Source organism: Sphaerodactylus townsendi, linkage group LG10, assembly GCF_021028975.2.
Source record: "Sphaerodactylus townsendi isolate TG3544 linkage group LG10, MPM_Stown_v2.3, whole genome shotgun sequence".
Lineage (NCBI taxonomy): Eukaryota > Metazoa > Chordata > Lepidosauria > Squamata > Sphaerodactylidae > Sphaerodactylus > Sphaerodactylus townsendi.
In genome coordinates this window covers 89004088-89026700 of record NC_059434.1, presented here as the reverse complement: position 1 = coordinate 89026700, position 22613 = coordinate 89004088, and the positions used below count along the sequence as shown (strand labels likewise).

The 22613-nt window shown below is 51.5% G+C and overlaps 2 protein-coding genes across 3 annotated transcripts in view; one reads left to right on the top strand and one right to left on the bottom strand.

Moving 5' to 3' along the window:
• The window catches only part of LOC125439670 (maestro heat-like repeat family member 5), a 98260-nt gene extending 91623 nt beyond the window's left edge, over positions 1 to 6637 (top strand). Inside the window, exons 29-35 of the mRNA XM_048508787.1 lie at positions 1623 to 1697; positions 2306 to 2399; positions 2949 to 3001; positions 5415 to 5549; positions 5662 to 5717; positions 6139 to 6241; positions 6510 to 6637. Coding sequence (XP_048364744.1) covers positions 1623 to 1697; positions 2306 to 2399; positions 2949 to 3001; positions 5415 to 5549; positions 5662 to 5717; positions 6139 to 6241; positions 6510 to 6637 — 644 coding nt within the window. The remainder of the gene's footprint in view (positions 1 to 1622; positions 1698 to 2305; positions 2400 to 2948; positions 3002 to 5414; positions 5550 to 5661; positions 5718 to 6138; positions 6242 to 6509) is intronic.
• A 6526-nt stretch (positions 6638 to 13163) lies between these two features.
• Positions 13164 to 21712, bottom strand: LOC125439585 (WD repeat-containing protein 38-like). 2 transcript variants are annotated; one of them, XM_048508688.1, is made up of 8 exons: positions 21614 to 21712; positions 20860 to 21102; positions 16384 to 16564; positions 16146 to 16252; positions 15913 to 16059; positions 15689 to 15769; positions 14652 to 14859; positions 13164 to 14401 (listed from the first exon to the last, which is right to left on the bottom strand). In XM_048508688.1, exons 2-8 carry the CDS (start codon positions 21085 to 21087, stop codon positions 13683 to 13685), a joined length of 1671 nt encoding a protein of 556 aa, XP_048364645.1. In that variant the 5' UTR covers positions 21088 to 21102; positions 21614 to 21712; the 3' UTR covers positions 13164 to 13682. The 2 variants fall into 2 exon arrangements, with proteins under 2 accessions (XP_048364645.1, XP_048364646.1); XM_048508689.1 differs by having other exon boundaries at positions 14142 to 14401; positions 14647 to 14859.
• Between the last annotated feature and the right edge of the window lie 901 nt (positions 21713 to 22613).

The following is a 22613-nucleotide window of genomic DNA, read 5'->3' as shown; positions in this document are numbered from 1 at the left end:
GCGGGGATAATAACGCCCCCTGGGGTACACCACAATGAAGTGGGCACTTCCGGGGAGGCTTGATCCCCGCACCACGCACTTACTGGCACAGATTTGAGAGAAGCAAGGATGCAATCCACTGAAGGGACAGTGCCTGCGCACTCCAGGCTTGACCGGCCAAGCGATTGGGCCAAAAGGTGCATTGATCGACCATATCAAGCGCTGCGGTAAGATCTAACAAAACCAACAGCGAAGATCCGCCTTGGTCAGAAGCTGCATGCGGAGCGATGTCTGTGACGGCTGACAAGGACCGTCTCCGTCCCGTTAGCAGCACGGAAAAGTCGGACTGGAAGGGTTCGAAAGCCAATGTGTCATCCAGGAAACCCTGAAGCTGCTCCAACACCACTCTCTCAATTACCTTTCCCAGAAACGAAAGATTCGAAACTGGGCGGTAATTGGCCAGATCCCCTGGATCTAACGATGGTCTTTTCAAGAGTGGGTGGACCACTGCCTCCTTCAACCCATCCGGAAAAACTCCTTGCTCAAGGGAGCTATTGATGATATTCAACAGATGGGGTCGTAACTCCGCCCGGCAGGTTTTTATAAGCCAGGAGGGGCACGGATCCAGAGGACAAGTAGTAGGTCTAACAGCAGCCAGGGCCCTGTCAACAGCGGCCTCAGAGAGCAGGGAGAACTGGGCCAAATAAGGGCCAGAAGACGGCAAGGGAGCCTCCAGTTCGCTCATTGTAGTCAAAGTGGGGGGAAGATCCTGGCGGAGCGACGTGACTTTATCTGCAAAAAAGCTCATAAATGCCTCACAGCTAATAGCCAATTGATGATTTGTGGAACCTTCCGATAAGGAGGTTAAAGACCGAATTATACGAAACAATTGTGCTGGGCGTGAGCTAGCAGATGCGAGAGAAGAGGAGAAGAAAACTCTCTTCGCCTCTTTCGTCGCCATCTCATAGGCTTTCATAAACGTCCTATAAGATGCTCGCGCAGCTCCGTCACGAGATTTCCTCCACACTCGCTCTAGTCGTCTAAGCACCCGTTTCATATGGCGGGCATTAGCCCTCTTCCAATCCACTGGGACTTCTCCTGTTCTCCAGGTGTTTCCAAAGATTATAGCAAGTGGTTCTGAGATTACTTCTGCCAGTTATTTTAATACCATGGGTTGTAGTTAAGGAGACCCTGGAAATCTGGATTCATGTAAAGTAGCCGGGTGTTTCTACCTCTTTATTTATTCTGTGCTGAATTTGTCCTACTGTATCTTCAGTTTCATTTTCCCTTGGATGAGTACCATTTCCTTTTTGGGAAAAGACTGAGGCAAAGAAGGTGTTGAGCAGTTCTGCTTTTTCTCCATCCCCCGTTAGCATTTTGCCATCTTCTCCATGCAGTGACTCTATCCTATCTTTTTTCTTCCTTTTGCTATGGACATAACCCAAAAAGCCTTTTTGTTGTCTCTCTGTCTGATTCTCATGAAATACACAGTCTGCATGTTTTACGAGTGCCAAATTCATTCCATGCAACGTCCTTATGTAAATTTAATCATCTGCAGCCTAGGTATTGTCTGGGATATCAGCAATCTCTATTACAAACTGATTATGTTGTGGTACTCTGCATTACTGTGTTCATTTTTATAGGTCACACAATCAACTATTACAGCTCTCAGCTATCAAAAAACCTTGACCAGGATGACATCTTCTACCTTACTAAAGGTAAGTAACTTCCGTCTTACCTTGAATAATTGGCAGACAGGGATCGTTGCATGGCCTTCTCATGCCCATGGAGGTGTTTGGAGGTAGAAAGTGTTTCAATTATTCATGTCTGATCACCCACCAACACTGATGGGCAAGAAATACAGAATGGACCCAAAAAAAGTACTTTTTGATGAAGTAAGGAATTCAGTTATGGAGCTCAGTGCCAGAATGAAATTCTATAGTGAAGAACTTGTGCACAGATGGCTTTAAAAGGAGATGAGACAGATCCATGGAGGAGAGAGAGGTCTATCGACAGCTCCGATGAGTTAAGGGAAATAATTGGGAGAAGCGGTCTTTTAGATATTATGGTCCTCGACTACTGCAAATGTGTGTGTGTGTGTGTGTGTGTGTATGTATGTGTGTCCTAGGTGCACATTCTGCAGCTTAGATACTGGGCTGTGGCCCAGCGTGGAGTCGTTAGATGGTTGGAATTTGCACAGAAATTAACCCTGTGCACACCATTTGTGTTTTCCAGAGGTGAAAGTGAGCACATTTACAGAAAGGGAAAAGACTGCAGCCTTCTAGGAGTCCTGATTTTATTGATGTATCCCATTCCTTTATTCTAGTCTTCCAGGCAATGGAATCCAACACAGATCCTACTATGGCAAACTTTGCAAAAATGTACCGAGTGATTTTGCAAAAGCTGACTGTGAAACGGAGGTGAGTGGGGGGGGGGGGGGCTGCCAAGTGGATGTCAGACCCAGCATTATTTCCAAGTCAACGCAAGAGAAGATTGTGAGAAACCGAGAGAAGTTCTAGGGAACAGGAAGGCTGCTCACTCGGCCTGCCAGAAGGAGGCCCCTCAACTGCTCAGAAGGACATTCCAGCTGCCGCCAGGTGGGAAGGGGTTTAGAAGTTGCCCTCCTACAATCAGGAATTTTAACTAGATTTTAATTTAACTGAAATATTTAAATTTTAATTAGTGGATTTAGTCACTGCACTCAATTTTAAATTATGGGTTGTCACTTTTGAGTCAGTTTTTATTGTATTTATTCCTGTTGTAAATCGCCCAAAGCCAATTGGGAGGGGCGATTAAGACGCTTGATAAATAAACGAAATAAATAAGAAATTTGACAGATAAATAAATAAACAAGAAGGGCGATGCCTGGTTGTCCCTGGGAGCAGAGGAGACGACAGCAGCCACTTGTGTCCACCTTCTGCCGACTCTTTGCTGCTGTGGAGACTTTCAAGAGCATTTTGTCCCCACAGGTTTGCCGGAGCTGGAGAAAGGGATGCCCAAGTGATTGACAGCAGCCTGGGAGGTAGGAAAGAGCCTTCTGATCCCCTTGCGTAAAGTCAACCGAGCTTCCTCAGAGTGGCGCATACACACACTCACACAATGTTCATGGGGGGGTGGGGTGGCCAGGTTGCACCCAGCTGCTGCCCGGTTCTAGTGCTGGTGCAGTTCTTGTCCCTCTTGGTTTTCACTACTCAGAATAATTTGGTATCACCTGCAGACTTGGCCGCTATTCTGTTCCCCTCAGGTTCAAAATCATTTGCAAACAAATTAAATAGCACTGATTCCAATCTCGATGATCCTTGTGGGACCCCACTGCTCACTTCCCTCTATTGTGAGAACTGTCCATTCGTGTCCATTCTTTCCTTTCTGTCATTCAACCAATTTCAATGCATAAGGGGACGCATTCTCCTACCACTTGGCTAAGCTTTCTCAGGAGTCTTTGTTTTCGGTACGCCCCACACTTCCACAAGTGAACGCAGATGCAAAGAATTCATTGAGCCTCTCTGTGGCTTCTTCTCACCTTCCTTTAGCAATCCTTTGATTCCTTGGTCATCCCAAGGCCCATCTGCTTCTCTGTCTGGTTTCTTGCTCTGGATATATCTAAATAAATATTTATTTTTTCATCTTGACAATCATTGGGAGATGGTGCCTATCAGCTGCTTTGGGAGGGTAGGTAACTAGACCACTGCAGTGCAATATGGGAAGAGAGGGAAGAGGCTCCCGGTGGCGAAGGTGATGGGAAGTCACTGTTGCCATGCCGCAGTTTCCACACTTCTCTTCACAACGTGATGTGGGAGAAAATAAGCATTGCCTAAGAAATTGAGATTATGTTCTGCCACCCTATTAGTGAACTATCAGTGTAAGGCTGAGCTGTTCCACCGGGCTTTTGGGGGGGTCAGCTGCTGAGGGTGCCCCCGGTCCCCTCCCCTCCTCCCCTCCTCCCCTTGTTCTCTGTTTATTATGTGGCCCATTTGGGGGGGACCTTTTGGGGTTCCCCGAGGTGGGTCGGTTTTCGTTCTCGGATGCTGACTGTATTGCTGTTATTGGTTTTAATAGGGAGACAGGGCTTGTATTATATTTGAACTGGTTTTTAACTTCATCCCATCTGCAGATATTTATTTGTACACCACCCTGAGCCCTCTGGGGGAGGGCTGTATAAAAATCTAATAATAAATTAATTAAATAAATAAATAAAATAAACTTTGCGTGGACATGCACACCAGTATTGCCAGAGACAGAGGTGGGAAAGGGGATGGTTTCAGCTCAATTCTAATTGGCTGCTTGGGAGAGGTCTGTTGCAAACTGGACAGACGTGTCTCAGCTAGAGCCTCCCATGGCTAGAGAGGGCAGCACAAACAGTGATGCAGCTGGGGAAGTACAGTCTATTTTCTCCCAAACTGAATGGAGAACTGTGACTGAGCTTCCTTATGTCCAAATAAGCTCAAAGAACACACTGAGTTTGGCGAGGCAGGAGGGCAGGCAGTGAGGCCCGGTGAGAGGCCGAGGAGGCCCGGGGAAAGCTGGTAGGAGGAGGGCAGGCGGGCAGGCGAGGAGGGAGGGAGGGAGGGAGGGAGGGAGGAAGGAAGGAAGGAAGGAAGGAAGGAAGGAAGGAAGGAAGGAAGGAAGGAAGGAAGGAAGGAAGGAAGGAAGGAAGGAAGGAAGGAAGGAAGGAAGGAAGGAAGGAAGGAAGGAAGGAAGGAAGGAAGGAAGGAAGGAAGGAAGGAAGGAAGGGTTCTTCTGCTCAGAGGACTCCTGCACACGCCTGTCCAGAGTGAGTCCCACCACCTCTCCCAAGAGATGGGCTGCTGAGGTTTGAATCTGCTTAGTTAGGCCAGATCAGGATTGCTTTGGCCTTCGCCTTTGTCACAGAGGTCTATACTGCAGTCCTATCACGGTCTTTTCACAAAGACATCCGAGGCTTTTGGGAACAGGCAATAAATACTTCACTGGGTTTTAGATTTTTAAAAAATACTTGGTTCCTTGAAATGTAGTACATAAAAACTGGGGACCTCTCCTTGCAGCAGGAATCTGAAACCTCTCTACTGAAAGATCAGGAGTCCTTCATAGATTGGAGAAGGGACGACTGAGGAGAGTCCTAGAGCCACGTGCCTGACTTGGCTACTTTATTTACAGTGGTCCAGGCATGCTGAGGAGGAGGAGGAGGAGGAGGAGGAGGAGGGGAGGGGCCGTGGTGGCCCAGTGGCAGAACCTCTGCTTGGCATCCGGTGGGTGCCAGGCTCAATCCCCGGCAGCATCTCCAGTTAGAAGGACCAGGAGGCAGGGGGCCTAAAAGTCCTTTCTCTCCTGGAGACCCTGGAGAGCCACTGCTGGTCTACAAATATGGCACTGGCTTCACTAGACCGAGGGGGATCTGATTCGGCATCAGGCAGTTTCATGTGCTGAGCAATTCATCTTCTCTGTTTGTGTCACTCAAGGGAAACAGCTGGATGAGGCCGATGACAGAGAGAGTAGCCCCCAGCTGCAGCTGGAAGGAACGCCGCTGCTGAGGAGGAAGGAACCCCTGCATGTGCCCACCCCAGCCAGGGCCAGGAGGCCATTTGCCCAGAGAGGTACAGCCGAAGACAGGGAGGGAAGGGCAGTTTACCACGTAATACAAGTCGTAGAATCATAGAGTTGGAAGAGACCCCAAAGGCCAGTAATGTCCAGCCCCCTGCAATGCAGGAACGCACAACATGTTGCCGCCTTGTCCTGCCAGGGTGGCAGCTGCCGCGGGGGTTGTGAGAGAGGTTGCAGGAGAATTTTTTAAAAGGGCAGCTGTGTATACTAACCAGAAGTTGATGCAGAAAATGGCAGAGTGTAGAATTCCCAGCAATTGTTAGAGTTTACCCTTGTAGGCCAAGTCACATTTTCTTAAGGCAAAAGGCAGGGTCTGTCTCCTCCCAAAGCAAGGGAGCAGCGGAAGCACCGGCACGCTTGGCCCTGGGCCAAAGGCAATCGCTTTGCTCACCCCAGGCTGCAGAGGATTCAGCTTGCTCATTGCCCGAGAACTTAGAAAATCAGAACCCAGTGAAAGAGAAGCAGCAGAGCAGGAGAAAGCGCACGGCCCTGACACGTCACACTTTGACCTGTGATTTCAGGAAAGCAGCCCAGCGACTCCAGAGACAGATGTCATTTGGCTGATGGGGTCTCCATTTCCAGTCCGGGAAGAATGCACAGCCCTCTGAGCCAGGCGGCCATTCCACCATAGAGGTACCTTTGGGAGAAGGCCCCTTTGCCAAGCAGCTGTCCCAGGCCTTCTCAAGTAGGGTTGCCAACTCCAGGTGGGCAATTCCTGGGATTTGCAGGTAGAGCTTGGGTAGGAGGGGGTTTGGGAAACAGAGGGGCCGCAGCAGGGTATGGTGCTGTGGAACCATAGCGTCCATCCTCCGTAGTAGCCATTTTCTCCAGGGGAACTAGTCTGTAGACTGGGGGTCACTTCTAATCCAGATCTCCAAGTTCCACCTGGAGATTGGCAACCCTATTCTCAAGGCTGCAGGTGTGCCAGGTCAGAGCCTTGATTATTTCCTCAGAAGAACTGGCTTGGGTGTACATCGCAGGTCTGGCTACAGCACAGGCAGAGCTCCTGGATACCCTGTGGGAAGGACTGAAGGAAGCCATTCCTCAGATACAGCTTCTTCTTCAGCAATTTGAAATGTGAATTATGGTTTCTTTCCTGGTGAGGCCACTTGGCGGAGCCTCAGGTGGGCTTCTGCTGCTATTGTCCGAGGGCAAGTTTGCTCCGTACTGCAGTCTCTCCTGGCAAAAAAGGCAAAGTTGTGGGGAACTGAAGCCTCCCTGTATTGTCGAAGGCTTTCACGGCCTGAAACGCTGGGGTGCTGTGTGGTTGCCGGGCTGCGTGGCCGTGTTCTAGCAGCATCCTCTCCTGACATTTCGCCTGCAACCGTGGCTGGCAGCATCTTCAGAGGATCTGATAGTAGGAAAGGGAAGCAAGTGGAGTATATATACCTGTGAGTAATATATGCCCTCACCTATTGACCTTTACTCACGGGTATATATACTCCATTTGCTTCCCTTTCCTACTATCAGATCCTCTGAAGATGCTGCCAGCCACGGTTGCAGGTGAAGCATCAGGAGAGGATGCTGCTAGAACACGGCCACGCAGCCTGGAAACCACACAGCACCCCAGTGGAGCCTCCCTGCTTATAAGGACAGCAGCAGCCCTTTCCACTTCGGTTTCAGCTTCATTGGCTGATGAGGAGCCAACTTTTTGCCCACAGTCAACATGGCAGCTCTGAAGCCACGGGCCAGCAGCCACAGAAGCCTTGTGGGCTGGGAAGCTCCTGGAGCCTTGGGGGCGGGGCCTCAGGAGGGCGGAGTCTGTGAGGGGAGGAAGTTCAGCAGAGACATGATGCTGCAGGATCTGCCCCCCAAGGCTGTCCTTTTCTCCAGGGGGACTGGTCTGCTGGGGCAAGGTCATTCTGTTGGCTGAGGTCTGGGAAACGTGACCCTCTGGCACCAGGCCCTGCCTCGAGGGCCCCTCTCCCCCTTGCTCTGGGGCAACCCCCAGGCCTTCTGCCTCAGAGGGGCCCTGCAGACCCCCAGGAGACAGAAGGGCAGCCTGCCGCTCCGCCTCCCTTCTCTGCACCTGGCAAGGGATGCAGTGAACAGTTGTCCCGTTTGTGTGCCAAGAGGCTGACCTTGCTCTTCTGCTGGGCAGGGCCTCTGCCGTCTGTAATCTGTGCCAGGCTTGCTGGGAATGAGTTGCTGCAGATGCCACGGCTGCGGGTGGAGCCCCGAAGACCACGTGAGGCGGGTTGCTGCTGCTGCTGCTGCTGCCTCCTCTTCGACAGGGCACACTTCTCTGGGCGGGGCAGGAGCCCCTGTGGATCCCTCCTCCTCCTCCTCCTCATCTCAGGTTTATTTTTTTACCACAGTGGACTAATACATCCTCCAAGATTATTTTTCGTACAACAGATGTATGCGTTCGATTCATAATTCCAGTCAAAATACACCCACATAGAACTTTTACACGCTCACTGGAATGTCCAGTTATCCGCCTGGAGAAAAACGAAACTCTCTGAGCTGGAGAACCAGGTTCGATACTTGGCTCCTCCGCATGAAGCCCGCTGGTGACCTTGGGCCAGTCACGGTTCTCTCGTCCCCCCTTACCTCACAACGAGCTTGTTGGGGGGGCGCAATTTTAAGCTGCTTTGAGGCTCTTTTCTGCAGAGAAAGGCCAGGTGTAAAAAACAGCTCTTCCCCCTCCATCTTTGCTTAACCTATATCTGTTTCAAAACCCATAGGCTCCTCCCGCTGCCAAGATGTATTTTTACCCAAGTTACAACCAACATGTAGTACGTGGTGGCTGCAGTCCTCTGCGCGCACCCCCCCCCCCTTGGCAGTAAGACAGTTTATGTTAAACATGGGAAAGGTAGCACTGTCAGGGCTGGTTTGCATGCCTATCATGTGACCAGCTGCTGTGCATCCCCCCCCCCCGCGCCCCCCACCTTCCACCTGAAGCTTTGAAGCTGTTCAACCGACGGTGATCAAGCGTGGAATAATTCAGCGGAGCAAAAGGGTTTGAGGCAGGAGTTGAGGCTGGGAGCTCTCCAGGAAACATCTGCATCACAGCAGGGTGGGATGTTCCCGAAGGGCTTGCATTTGGGGGCACGGCGGCAGTGCCCTTGGGCTGGGCTTCAGAGCCATCTTGCAAAGATCAGCCCCGAGGTGAGGCTCTTGTGCACCGAAGCCTTCTGGACAATGCAGAGATGAAGGACCCTGAAGCGAATTCTGAGCAAGGCCCAGGGGCCGGCAGTGGTAGCAGCATCAGGATGGGTTTGCTGCACTCTGTCAGATCTCTTGTTGCATTTTTGTTTGGCTTTTTAAACCCAAATCCAACCGGGATTCCATAAGCCACCCCAAGTCTGGATTTTGCTAGGAAAGGTGCAGGAATGTAAATCTAAGGAGAGAAAATAAAGACAGGGTGTGTATCTAGAGGCGGGGAGGGGCATTCAGGCTGCTTCTCCAGGGACCTGCTTCAGGCAGCCAACAAAATAAAAACAATGAAGCAATAAAATTGGAAATCAAAAACCAAACCATTAGCAAAAAAGCTTCAGGGTTGAGGAAACAATGTCTGGGCTAGAGAGAGCTGGAAGAGACCATGGACTTGCCTACAGCACATTCACAAAGACCGATTGACCCAGTAAAGAACAAGAACACGGTGCAGGTGACAGGACTCCCCAGAACCTACTTTTAGCACTGTGGCACCCTGAGCCCCCCCCCCCTTTCCCTCACCGTTGCACAGCCCCCCCGGCACCAGCGCCCTCTGCTCCAGCCAGGGAAGGGCTCTCCGTACAAGTAGATCTGTCACATCCATCACACCACCCTGTGGCCTCCCCTGTGGCCACCCTACAGAAGGGGCAACATCACTGATTCGTGCCTGTTCCACGCTGAAAGAAGAGGAAGCAACGGGCTCTTGAGACTCTGAGGCTTCTGCTGTGCCTCACAAACACACAAGTATGCTTCGAGAGACACTTGAATTAGCGGCTGAGTGCACCCCAGGAAATGCAAGACAGGGCTGTGACCTAAAGAGGTGGCTGGGGGGGTGGGGAGGAGCATTTTCAGTAGGGAAAGGATGGGAGACTTATAGGTTCACCCAGAAATATGGAGTTTATTGAGGGATGTGGCACAATAGTAAACAATATTGGTTCTGGTGGGTTTTCCGGGCTGTGTGGCCGTGGTCTGGTGGGTTTTGCGGAAAACCCACCAGAACCAGTTGAATCCGGCCGTGAAAGCCTTAGACAGTACAGTAAACAATATTGTTCACTAAGCAATTACTGGTCATACTAAATCAAGGCACAGAGAAATATCACATTTCCTTACCCAAAGTAACAGTATTACAAAAACAACTAAGAGCAACTCCAATTTGGAGCAAGAGTTACTTTAAAGCAAGAGGTGTAAATGTGGAGATGATGGGAAACAGGATGGAGAAGAGACGGCTGTGTTAGCAGGGGGGTGCCCAGTCTTCTAGATAGGAAGTCCTAACTAGAAGAGAGGGGCAAAACGCCCAGGCTCTCTGTGGGTTGGAAAACAAAGGGGATAAATGAAGATGGTGACCAAAGATGGGGACCTTTCCAGGCCTACAAAGTTCATGTTGGGGGAATCTGGTGCGTTGGGAGCCTCCGTTGCAGTCCACGTAGTGTGAGATGCAGCCAGGATCAGATTCAAATTATGGGCTCAAAACTGGGCTGGTTATAAGATTCTGTGGCTGTTGGAGAACAGGTCTTTTCAGACAACAAAGAACATTGGGATGGCTTCGGAGTAAACTGGCTCAGAGCTGCGAGTGCCTTGGCTGAACTGCGGGGGGGAGTTTTGAGCCAAGGGGAAGGTTTGCATCTGAGGTCCCCACTCAAGTCCAGATTGCCTCAGTGGTCAGTGACTGCATGTGGAGAACAAAACAGGGAGCAGCTGAGTGTCGCCGCCCCCTGCAGCCCAGGGCAGCTTGGTTGCTTCGGCCCCATTTGCAGAACTCGCTCTCCCAGCAAAAGGCTGCTTCTTGGACAGATGTTGTTTTTGGAGCAAGAGCCACCTTGACACACAAAACACAATGATTGCTGCCCACAGTCTGTGCTCACCTTGCAGGGGCTAGGAATTATTCACCGTGCCAAACACGGTGTCACACATGGGCTGGGAGCGAGAGGGGCACACATGAGTGGGGGGGGGGGGGGCTGGCAACAACATATCCAATAAAACCTGCAAATCCACTCCAGGTTTGGCTGGATCCAATCAAGAGTCTGTCCCCCCAACTGAGGACCACCAAGCGACAAGGCAGGACCCGGCCTTGGTCTTTGGTGTCAAATAGCCATGTTGCAATCCCGCCTTCCAGCTGGTCCCATGCCTGGCACCCTCTGACAGGTAGATGCAAATTTGTGCAAAGAACCCATCTTTTGTGCTACTCACTGCAAAAAGATTGGCGGGCGCCTGCAAACGGCTTCTTCTTGTGCTCCCACACTTCGTTTGGACGGAGGCCACTGTTGCTCTCACGCGGCTCGCCTATTGGGTGTGTTTCACATGAAGACAGGATTCAATAGACTCCCCACAGCTGCTGCAACAGCCAGTGCAACACTGCAGCAATAGGGTTCTCACACAGCAGGTCTCTGCAGCTTCCCTGTCCGCACCCCTCCACCAGGGACCCCCCCCCCCCACCAGCACCACCCAGACTTTTCTTTTAAAAAAAGAAACTGAGAATTCAGAGACTCTGATACACAGATTGTTATAAAGCTATAACAATATCCAATTACCAACTTAAATAAGCCCCGATGTCCTTATATAAAGCAGTGGTGTGACCTGCGTTCAGTTCTGGTCGCCACATCTCAAAAAGGATATCGAAGAGATAGAAACAGTGCAGAGAAGGGCAACGAGGATGATTGAGAGACTGGAGCACCTTCCTTATGAGGAAAGGCTGCAGCATTTGGGACTCTTTAGTTTGGAGAGGAGACATCTGAGGGGGGATATGATTGAAGTCTATAAAAGTATGCATGGGGTAGAAAATGTTGACAGGGAGAAATTTTTCTCTTTTTCTCACAATACTAGAACCAGGGGGCATTCATTGAAAATGCTGGGGGGAAGAATTAGGACTAATAAAAGGAAACACTTCTTCACACAACATGTGATTGGTGTTTACAATATGCTGCCACAGGAGGTGGTGATGGCCACTAACCTGGATAGCTTTAAAAGGGGCTTGGACAGATTTATGGAGGAGAAGTCGATCTCTGGCTACCAATCTTGATCCTCCTTGATCTGAGATTGCAAATGCCTTAACAGACCAGGTGCTCAGGAGCAACAGCCGCAGAAGGCCATTGCTTTCACCTCCTGCATGTGAGCTCCCAAAGGCACCTGGTGAGCCACTGCGAGTAGCAGAGAGATGGACTAGACTCTGGTCTGATCCAGCTGGCTTGTTCTTGTGTTCTTATGTCCTCTGACACTCTGATGGCATGGGGAAGAAATGGTCACCACAAGGACAGCGAGAGGAGAAACAGCTACTGTGGGGGTGGTACCAGAAAATCTGAACTTCCTCACCACACAGAAGCATTTAGGTTTTGCTGCAATCATTCCCAAAACTTCACAGTAAAGCAGATTTTGGAAAGACTGCAGAAAAGCCGGGGGAATTGCAGGAGGTACACAAATGCACTATGATGCCGTGGGAAAGTTCCTCAAAGCAAGAAAGTAAATAACCCATGTGGTAAGAAGGGTCTTCATTAGAGAGGGGAGGCCTGGGGGGAGTGAAAAAACTCAGGATTTGGGTGGTGAGCTTTTTTTAAAGTTTTCCCTGTGGAAAAAATGGGACATTCTGGGGAGCACAGAAAAAAAATCTGATACAAAATACTTTTTGTTTTTGAATATGCTAATTTTTAAAAAGACAAGGATTCACTTACTGAAAAGATGCAGTGTGGAAATTACAGCATTAGGAAATGATAATCCCTCCCAGATATCTGAAGGCAAGGAAGACCTCACGTATTTTTTTCTCCCAAGGATTTTTGAGAAATTTTGAGTGCTTAAAAAAAAGTGATGTAGCTGAAATGCTTTTGGAGTCAAAGTTTTACTGCCTCTAAATGCGTGGTATAAAAACATGTATGACCAATTGAGGTTTTCTTAGAATGTATGTTTGCATGTATGCATGTATGTATGTATGTGTTTGTTTGTTTATTGGTTTAATATCTCACCCACCTAGGACAGGCTCAGAGTGGCTCACCACAGTACAGTTATGAAAGTAAAATCGTAACAAAAAACAATTCCACTGAAAGAGGCACCTCACGCCCATTCAAAATGGAGAAACATTTTTTAAAAACTAAGGGAAAAGGACAAAAGGGAGGGGAAGATGGAAGGGAGGCCGGCCAGACAGATACTGTCACTGCCCTCAGCTGCTGACCTGGTAGAACATCTACATTTTACAGGCCCTGCAGAACTGCAACAAATCCTTTAGGACAGCAATCCACCGGGCTGGGGCCACAGCCAAAAAGGCCAGTTAACAAGATTGCCTGCTGGGAGTTGTAGCTGTGTAGGATAGGAAACAGGAAGCAGAGGGGCAGAGTTTTGTCCTGGGCCTAGGCTACCTTACTCAACGATGCAGTGGTTTTTATGCCTGTCTAAGATGAACAATAAATCTTACTTGGATATTTATATTGAACTCAGTTGTTTGATATATCAATAATCTACAACATACATTATTTTGATATATATATTCGACATGTACAACAATTAATGCCCTGTCAGGCAAGGGACAGTGATATTTAAGTATGATTAAATAAATGAACAATATGCCATGTCTTTGATGATAATACATTATTAAAGAGTTCCGTTTTTCCCCTGTTCCAAAGAACCTGCAATGTGCCTTATGTGAGGCTGCCCTTCAAGACAGCACGGAATCTGTAAATGGCACCGAAGGCTGGCTATATCACGCCAGTCTGGCTCCATCTACATTGGCTCCCCATTCTCTTTCAGGACGCCGGTATTGGCTCTGAAGGCCTGAGGTGGGGTGGGGCCAGCATACCTGAAACCACTGCTCTCACGTGATCCCACCTGTCCACTCTGGTTATTTCCAGAGGCCCTACTTCAGATGCCCTCTCTTCTGAGGTTAGACAAATGGCTCCAAATTCCCACAATCACAGTCCATTTTTAAACAGTTTCAGGATGCCCAGTTATTCTCCTGAGCACTTTCCAGATCTTTGTGATGGTATACACTCTTAAACCTCGCTCACACAAGAGCTCCAGAATGGTATGAAGACACCCCACACCACCGTCCCCTCAGAGACCTGAGAGGATGTGTGGCCTACGAACAGAAGTGGGGGGGAGAGAGGCAAAACTGAGGGATGTTGGGATCCCCCCGCCCCCCCCCCCCCCCCCCCCAACTGGAGCAGCGTGTGCCAAGAGCTGTCCTGAAAATTACTCGGCCTGGATTTCTCAGGTGCTCCAGCCTGGCTGGAAATCTCCACAGTGCCCCGTTTCAAGTCACAAATCCCACCTGCTACTCTTCCCAAGGCAGAATGTGTTTTATTGCATAAATAATGAGAAAGCAAAGCCCCAGCTCCACCCACCCCACACCTAAGCTTGACTTGAAAGTGCTCAGGACGTGGGGAGCGGCCCAGAGCAGAGCGGAAGGGGAGCGCCAACAGAGAGCTTCGGGCAAAGTCAAGATGATCAGCAGAGCCAGGAAGGGGTGCAGGCCCCATGGAGCCCCTGGGAAGAGTCCACTGACCGGCACTGGCCGCTCTCCAGTCCTTGCCTGGGCAAGCGTGTGGCTGTTCATGCTGGGCAGCCCCAACCTCTGACTGGAAGCCTTGGTTCAGCTCAGCTCTGCAAAGTGCAGGTTTCCTCCTGCACCAGCCGCAGCGACCAGCTGTCCTCCAGGTGCTGAGGCCACCACGTGAACAGGCTTGTTCGGCAGGTAGATCCCCCCAACCACCTGCAAGAAGCAGAGAGAGAGAGAGAGAGAGAGAGAATTGCCAGGCAAGACAGTGTCTCGGCCCCAGAGCCCTTTTCAGGCAGGAGCAGGGGCTTCAAAGGCATTGGCAGGTCAGAGGTCATCCATGCTCAGGAAGGAAGGCCTTGCGGAACAGCTGCCCATCAGGACACTGCGCCAGCTTGCCCACGGAGCATCTCCCGCTGTCGTTGCCAGGCGGACCACTCCCGAAGCCCCGGACCCCTTACCTGACCTGTGCCGACATGGAGAAGGCTGGCTCCGCACGTCCCACTGCCCCCAGCCATCACCACGTTCGCTGAGCAGAATCGGGCAGAGTAAAGGAATTCCCCCTGGGTGGGGCTTCCAGGAAAGGGCAGGTTTTGCCACAGCCGAGCCATGCGCAAGTCCCACAGTTGCAGGGCGTTGTGGGGCACCCACGAACCAGTCAGGACCTGATCTCTCTGTATGGAACAGAGTGGGAAGGACATCAGGGAATGTCCCCTCGAAGGCTTCCTAGGACATGGAGAACAGAGGGAAGGTACGCAACCCCCCCCCCCCCGCTGCCCAGCCCATTTGCAGCTTACGCCATCTCCTCCCTGACCCCTCTTGCTTGTGGACCAAACAACGTGATTGCATTTTTTGACTTCAAGACCTTTGCCCAGTGGTGGGATGCAGCCGGTTCGCACCACTTCGGCAGAACCGCTTGTTAAAATGGTGCTTGTAAACAACCAGCTGTTCAATCATTTGAATCCCACCACTGCCTTGGTCTCACCCTCAGCCTCAGCAGAAGCATGGGCAAGGGCCTTCCAAGCAATGCAGCAGACAGCAGTCGCTGATCCTCTCTGTGTCAGCCGTGCTCTGGCAGTTCCTGCAGTGGCCCTTTGCCCTCCCAAAAACCTTGCAAGGTAGGCTAGGCTGGGCAGTGGTGACCGTGCCATGGCCGTGAGGGGGATTTGAACTCCACTCCTTCAGTCCAGCTCTGTTCCCATTCTGGTTGTATCAGGGCTGCATAGAGGAAGCCCTGGGCAGAGCCAGACCAGGCCTGAGGCAGTCCGGACCGTGCCAAATGCCAAGCAGGGACAGAACATAAAAGCAGGAATTCCAGGTGGACGAAGAGATCTCCCACAGCGGCCAATCAGAAAGCACACGCCCAAGTGGGGCCAGCGGCCTCCTATCCAGCTCCCTCCTGTCCAACTCGCAGGCCCGTTGTGAGAGTAAATGGAAAGGGCAGAACCCTGCGATCCTCACGGCAAGGACGGGTTAAAGACCGGGCAGGCAAGTTCTCCTCACCTGGACATCAATGCCTGGGCCACAGATGTGGGGCCCGTTGAGCATGCTCTGTGCTCCTTTGCTCACACGTTTGTCCCACACCTAGAGCACAGACAAGAGATACCTGGACTGAGCACCTACCACCCAGCAGACAGAAATCCTGCCCTCCACCTCTTGGCAGGACACATGATCCGGGGGGGGGGGGGGGGGTGACCGTCAAAAATTCTGCTCTGTCGATTACTCACTTTGACAGAGTTGTCCCAGCCACCAGTCAGGAAGAGATGCAGCTCCGTGGGATGGAAGCACAAGGCAAAGATCCGCCGGGAGTGGCCGCTGCGGGGGGTGAACTCATCGCCAGCCATAAAATCAGGGGCCTCCATAACGTGGAAAAGCTTCATGGTGGCAGAATAAAGGAAATGTTTCCAGCATCCTCAGCTTCCCCTGCCTCAGCCCACGGGACCCCCACGGGACCCCTCACCTGGTTGGTCTGGCTGTCGTAGAGCCGGATGTGCCGGTCTTTGCCAGCAGTAGCGAAGGTGCTGCCATCCCGGCAGACATCCAGAGCATTGATCTCATTCTCCTTCTCTGGGGGTGGGGGGGGAGATGTGCGCGTGAATTCTTGAACAGTACCTGCCTGCCACTCGCCTGCATCCTAGGCCAAGGGGCAGGCCTGCTCGCTCACCCGGGGCCCCTCCCGCACAGGCAGTCCCCAGTACCTGTCAAGGAGGCCACAGGATACTGAGAGGGCAAGTCGTAGATGGAGATGGTGCCGTCTGCTCCGGCAGCCATCAGCAGCCCTGGCTTCAGCCGATGGAAGCTCACAGCTGTGATGGCGTGGCGCACGTGGTGCCCCGGGCACAAGGAGGGGCCTGGCAGGCCGGTCAACGCATCCACCAGCTGCGGGAGGAGAAACACAGAATCACCAGCCCCACCTCCCCACGAGAGGGAGCCTGGCCTCGGCCCTCAACCCAAAGGGCAAAATGCAGCCAGTGGTCATCCAGGGGCCAGGAGTGCGCGGGCTCCTCCTCTGCCAACCAGGGCTTTGCTTCTCTTCACCAGACGTAAGCATGATCACTCACACACCCAAGCAGCCCACTAGGCACATGCAAGCTTGGCTTTCTCCTGGCCAAGTCAAGACATTCCCAGAGACCTTTGGGATAAACTAGCCAAGATGAACAAGGACAGGAGGTTGTTACTCCTACACTGCTATAGTGGGTGTGGGGGGGGGGAGGCCAGAGCCGCAGGCACCGCTTTCTTGCCACCCCCTCCCAACTGCACCCAGGTGGAAGGCTAGCTGCTCCTGCACTCCACTGGAGCAAGGTGCCTTTTGCTACTGGCCTCAGATGCCCCAAACACTGATGCTGAGGCCAGCAGGACATTTGAGCACACAGCCAGTCCTTTTATACTGCTGACCCCAAGCACTGCTGGCGATCAGGTGGAGCTTGAGCGAGGGCAGAGCCAACAGCATAATTGTAGAGGAGACCCCTTGGTTAGTCTGCGCCTGGCCTCTGTCAGGTTTGGATCCAGCTCTAAGCTGCAGGCTTCTAGCTTCATGATGACAGCTTAGAGCAGGATCCAAGCCTGGCTAATTCCAGGCTCACATCGGCCTTTGCTGCTGTTTGCTGGCCATGCTCCCAACTTCCACATGGTAGTTGGGGGTGGGGCAGCTAGGCTCACCCCACCCCTATCTCCAGGTGCAGATTGGGCGTGAGGCCAGCCGTCTGGGGGTGGGGTGGGGGCATGGTGCCCACAGGTGACCCAGGGCACCATTTTAACAAGATATATCCCTGTACTAATTAGGAAGTTGTATTCTCAAACAAGTTGCCAAGTTAAGTATACTTTGACAGGGAATTCAATACCTAACATTTCAACTGACAAGGAGTTAAACAAGTCTGTATTTTGACGCATACTTTTTAATTTCTGTATGAATTTTATGGCTCTAACACTGGCATGTGTTGACAGACATAGTTTTAAACTTAGCTCACTCCTGCTACTTCTATATGCAGATGACGCTGTTGACTCTTTTGTTCACGCACTGGCCTGAAGTGCTGGCTTTATTGATGCCTAAATTGTTGAAAGACTAACAAGCTTACTTTAAACTATGAGAAATCCAAAGTGCAATATTTTTTTTCAAAATAGTAAAATCCTTTCAATTGGATTTATTAGAGGCAACGACATGGAGCAGGGTAGGCATTTCAGTTATTAGGACTACATTTTATAATTTACACTGGACTTCACATTGAAAATCTGCTGCGAATATGGCAAAGGACAGAGTCTTGGCAGTCATTCAGTATTGGTCCTGCTGCACTTAGGGTTTGCAAACCTTATATGGATTAGTGCAATCAACCAAGCCATGAAATGTTTCCAGTGTACCCTTTTGCACAAAACCTTAGGAATCCCAAACTGTGTTCTTTATGTAGCTTCATGCCTAGTACTCAAGCAAAGTCTTCTGGGAACCAGAGCAAAGTTGCTTACAACCAAATTTTGGCTGTACTTATTGTTCAGCAGGGACGTGACTAGTCTTAGGCACTTAATGCTCATAGAAAATCTGTCCAACTTCATTGAACAAAAAATTAAAACCACTGGGATTTATTTAGACTCGCCGAGTTTAGAATCCCCCAACTTGACATATGAAAAAAATTAAATGCAGTAAATATAGAAAAACAAGGTCTAATTAGTGCCACTGGGAAAACTTGCTCACCCTTGGGTATCCCCCCTTGTCTGGACCAGCAAGTCTAATATTGTTACCATCTAACAAATCCACAACAGCAAAGAGCTTTTATGCTTATTAGGCTCAATGTTCTACCCTCAGCGTTGCCTGTGGGGAGATACTACAAAATCCCCTATTGAAATCGATGTAGACTTTGCGAGCGAGCATGGATGTGTTGAGTCCGTTTCTCGTATCTTGTTTTATTGCCTGCTCTATGAAGATGTTTAGATCAAATATTTTATTCCACTGTTAAGAAGAAAGAATGAGTAGTCTGATTTGCATGAGGTATTGTTTTTATTGAATAATCAGAACCCAGTCATAAAAAACCAACACCTTCTTTGCCTTGGTTTTTTCCCAAAAGAAAAACAGTGCTCAACGGGGGGTTGGGGGGGGGGGGGGGGATGGATCAGAAGATACAGTAGGGGAAATTCAGCACAGAATAAATAAAAAGCTAGTACAGGAATGCCTGAATACTTTAAATGAATTCAAACCTCCAGGGCCTGATGAACTACATCCCAGGGCATTAAAAGAACTGGCAGAAGTAATCTCAGAACCGCTTGCTATAATCTTTGAGAACTCCTGGAGAACAGGAAAAGTCCCAGTGGACTGGAGGAGGGCTAATGTTATTCCCATCTTCAAAAAGGAGAAAAAGAGGACCCAAACAACTACCGACCAGTCAGCCTGACATCAATTCCAGGGAAGATTCTAGAGCAGATAATTAAGGACAGTCTGTAAGCAATTGGAAGGGAATAATGTGATCACTGAAAATCAACACGGGTTTCTCAAAAACAAGTCATGCAAGACTAATCTTATGTCTTTTTTTGATAGAGTGACAAACTTGGTAGACAAAGGGAATGCTGTGGGCACAGCATACCTTGATTTTAGTAAGACCTTTGACAAGGTGCCCCACGATATCCTAACTAGTAAAATATGGGCTAGACTAGCGGTTCTCAACATGTGGGTCGCGACCCCTTTGGGGGTCAAATGACCCTTTCACAGGGATCGCCTAAGAGACTCTGCATCAGTGTTCTCCATCTGTAAAATGGATAAATGTTAGGGTTGGGGGGTCACCACAACATGAGGAACCGTATTAAAGGGTTGCAGCATTAGGAAGGTTGAGAACCACTGGGCTAGACAATGCTACTGTTAGATGGATTTGTAACTGGTTGACTGACTAAAGGCAACGGGTACGCACCAATGGCTTCATCCTGGAGAGAAGTGACTAGTGGAGTGCCACAGGGTTCTGTTCTGGGCCCAGTGCTATTCAATATTTTTATCAATGACTTGGATAATGAAATAGAGGGCATGTTAATCAAATTTACAGATTATACCAAATTAAGAGAAGCTAATACCTTGGAGGACAGGGGCAGGATTCAAAATGATCTGGACAGATTAGAGAGCTGGGCCAAAACTAACCAAATGAATTTCAACAGCAATAAATGTAAGATTCTACACGTAGGCATAAAAAATGCAAATGCACGCAAAAACTATGCAAATGCACAGATATAGGATGGGTGGCACCTGGCTTGACAACACTACATGTGAAGGGGTTCTAGGAGTCTTAGTAGACCACAAACTGAACATGAGTCAGCAGCGTGATGCGGCACCCAAGAAAGCCAGTGCAATTCTGGGATGCATCGATAAGAGTATAATGTCTAGATTGAGGGAAGTAATTGTACCACTCTACTCTGCATTGGTCAGACCTCACCTAGAGTACTGTGTTCAGTTCAGGGCACCGCAATTGAAGAAGGATATTGACAAGCTGGAACGGGTCCAGAGGAGGGCAACCAAAATGGTCAAAGGTCTGGAGTCCATGCCCCTAGGGAGTTTGGGATGTTTAGTCTGGAGAAGGGAAGGTTAAGGAGGGACATGATAGCTATGTTTAAATATTTTGAAGAGACACCATGTTGAAGAGGGAGCAAGCTTATTTTCTGCCGCCTCAGAGACTAGGACACAGAGTAATGGTTTCAAGGTGCAGGAAAAGAGATGCCACCTAAACATTAGGAAGAACTTTATTTCACGGCTGTTTGACAGTGGAATTCATTGCCTCAGAGAGTGGTGGAGTCTCCTTCTTCGGAAGTTTTTAAACAGAGGCTGGGTGGCTTCTGTCAGGAGCGCTTTGACTGTGTGTTCCTGCCTGGCAGGGGGTTGGACTTGATGGCCCTGGTGGTCTCTTCCAACTCTATGATTGTATGAACCAATATGTTATAAGGCTGTGGGAGCTTAACCTCCATGCTTAAAATTTGAATTACCATTGGCTTTTAAATTTGTATTTCTGTTTTGTTAGCTGCTAGACAATAAAAGTCTGATTTGATTTGACCCCAGTGATGTCAGCTGTTATCCTTAAAGACCTGTGTTGGGCCCCATCCGTAGGGCTTCCCCCAGGACTCCCAGCCAGAGCTTCTGCAGGAGGGCTGGCTGGCACTGATGCCCCCCTGGACGCTGCTCTGCCGCTCTGCGAGCGGTGCCTGCCCTTCCTTACCTGCACTGCTCCATTTCCAAAGCCAGTTGCAAGCTGGCCCCCATCCGGGGCAAAACAGAGGCTGTAGACGCCATGGCTGTCCCTGCTGAGCGGGACTCGGTGTGGCGCAGTCAGGCTGGGGGGGGGACAGGACCCCTCCTCCGCCCACTCTGCCTGGTCCGGGCTGCACTCCACGATCACTAGGTCACGCGAGAGCTGAAGGGCCTCAGCCAGCCGCCGCTGCGCCATGGGGCCGCCGGGACCCTGTGCCAAGACGGGGGGGGGGGGGGGGGGGGAGACGTTGCCATGTCCACTTGGGCCCCCACTCCTGTTAGCTGCGAAAGCTCATCGTGCGGGGGGGGGGGTGTCGTCATGATCCAAGGGGCGCCCGGTTGATCACTCCCTTTCGGCTCAAGGCAGCAGGGAGACCAGGCGGGGGGGGGGGGGGGCAGGGGGGGGGGCGGCCAGGCCAGGCAGGGGGGGCTCCATCCACGGGCTGTCCACACCGGGCTGGCGAGGCGACCCTGCCCGTCTCTTGATCGGGGGGGGGGGGGGTCCAGGGTTCAGCTTGCGCCGCCCCCCCCCCCCCGACTCCAGAGCTCTCCCAGCGGCTGCCCGTTTGCTGCTCCAGGAAAGAGGCAGGCGGGGGCGGGAGGGGGGTTGGGGGCGCCTCGTCCACAATTGACACGTGTCCTACACGCGAGTCAGAGTCTACTGCGGAGTCTTCTCCCCCGGAGCCCCCCGCCCATCGGCCACCGTCCCGCGGGACGCCCACCGCTCTTGAGGCCGGGAGTTCCGAGGGCGACCAACGGACCACACGCCGACCTCCTTCCTCCCCGGAACCACAACAGCGAAGGGCGTCGCCATGGCAACCACCGTCCCTTCGCCCTCAGACGCAATTCCACAGTCGCCTTGGCAGCCGGCGCCACGCCCCCGCCGCCCATTGGTTGGGAGCGGGCAGCGGCCTCTCTGGCGACTGGTTTAGTCGGCTGGCGTCCCGTCGGCCCCCTTAGAAAACCCCGCCCCCAACCGGAAGCTGCCCCAACTTCCGCCCCGGCGGCGCAGGCCGGGTGAACGGCTGCCCGGAAGGCGCGGCCGAAGTGGCCGAAGAAGGGCAGGCAGAGGCGCTCCCGCCGCCGGGAAGAGAGGGGGGGGCGGCTGAGGGCGGGGCTCCAGCCGGGGGTTCTGCGGGGCTTGCCCGCTCCGGCCCCCTCCCCCAAACTCTGCGGGACCCGCGAGCCCCGCCGACCAACCGGTGGCGCCCCCCCCGCCCGCGCAGGAGCGGAACCCGGAGCCTGCGGGGAGCGACGGGGCGGGCCGGGCTGCGCTGACCTTTTCCTTGACCTACGGAGCCCTGAGAGGCAGGAGGCCAGCTCGGCAGGGGCGGCGCCTTCTTATCAGCCAGCCTCTCTGCTCTGCCCGCGGAGATCCCGGGCGGCTGCACGGAGGACGTGGCTGTTCATGCACCTGCACGCGCGCGCTTGCACGCAGTTCAGATTCCATTTTAACTTCTGGTAAAAAACAGCCTTATTGCTAAAACTTTATAAACAGAATGAAGCTCAGATCTCCAGCTAAACAAGCTCATTCACAAAAGCTGCTCAGAAGCGCCTCCCTCCTTGGGAGATGTGTGGAATGCGGGGGCATCACTGCTTGAGAATGCACTGCACGAGATGGGGCCCTTTGTCTGGTACCTGGAGCCACTTGTGAGAACCCTCTTGGTGACCATTTTACACCTATCAAAAAATCAAAGGAAAGTGCTGATTCCAGAGGCTGCG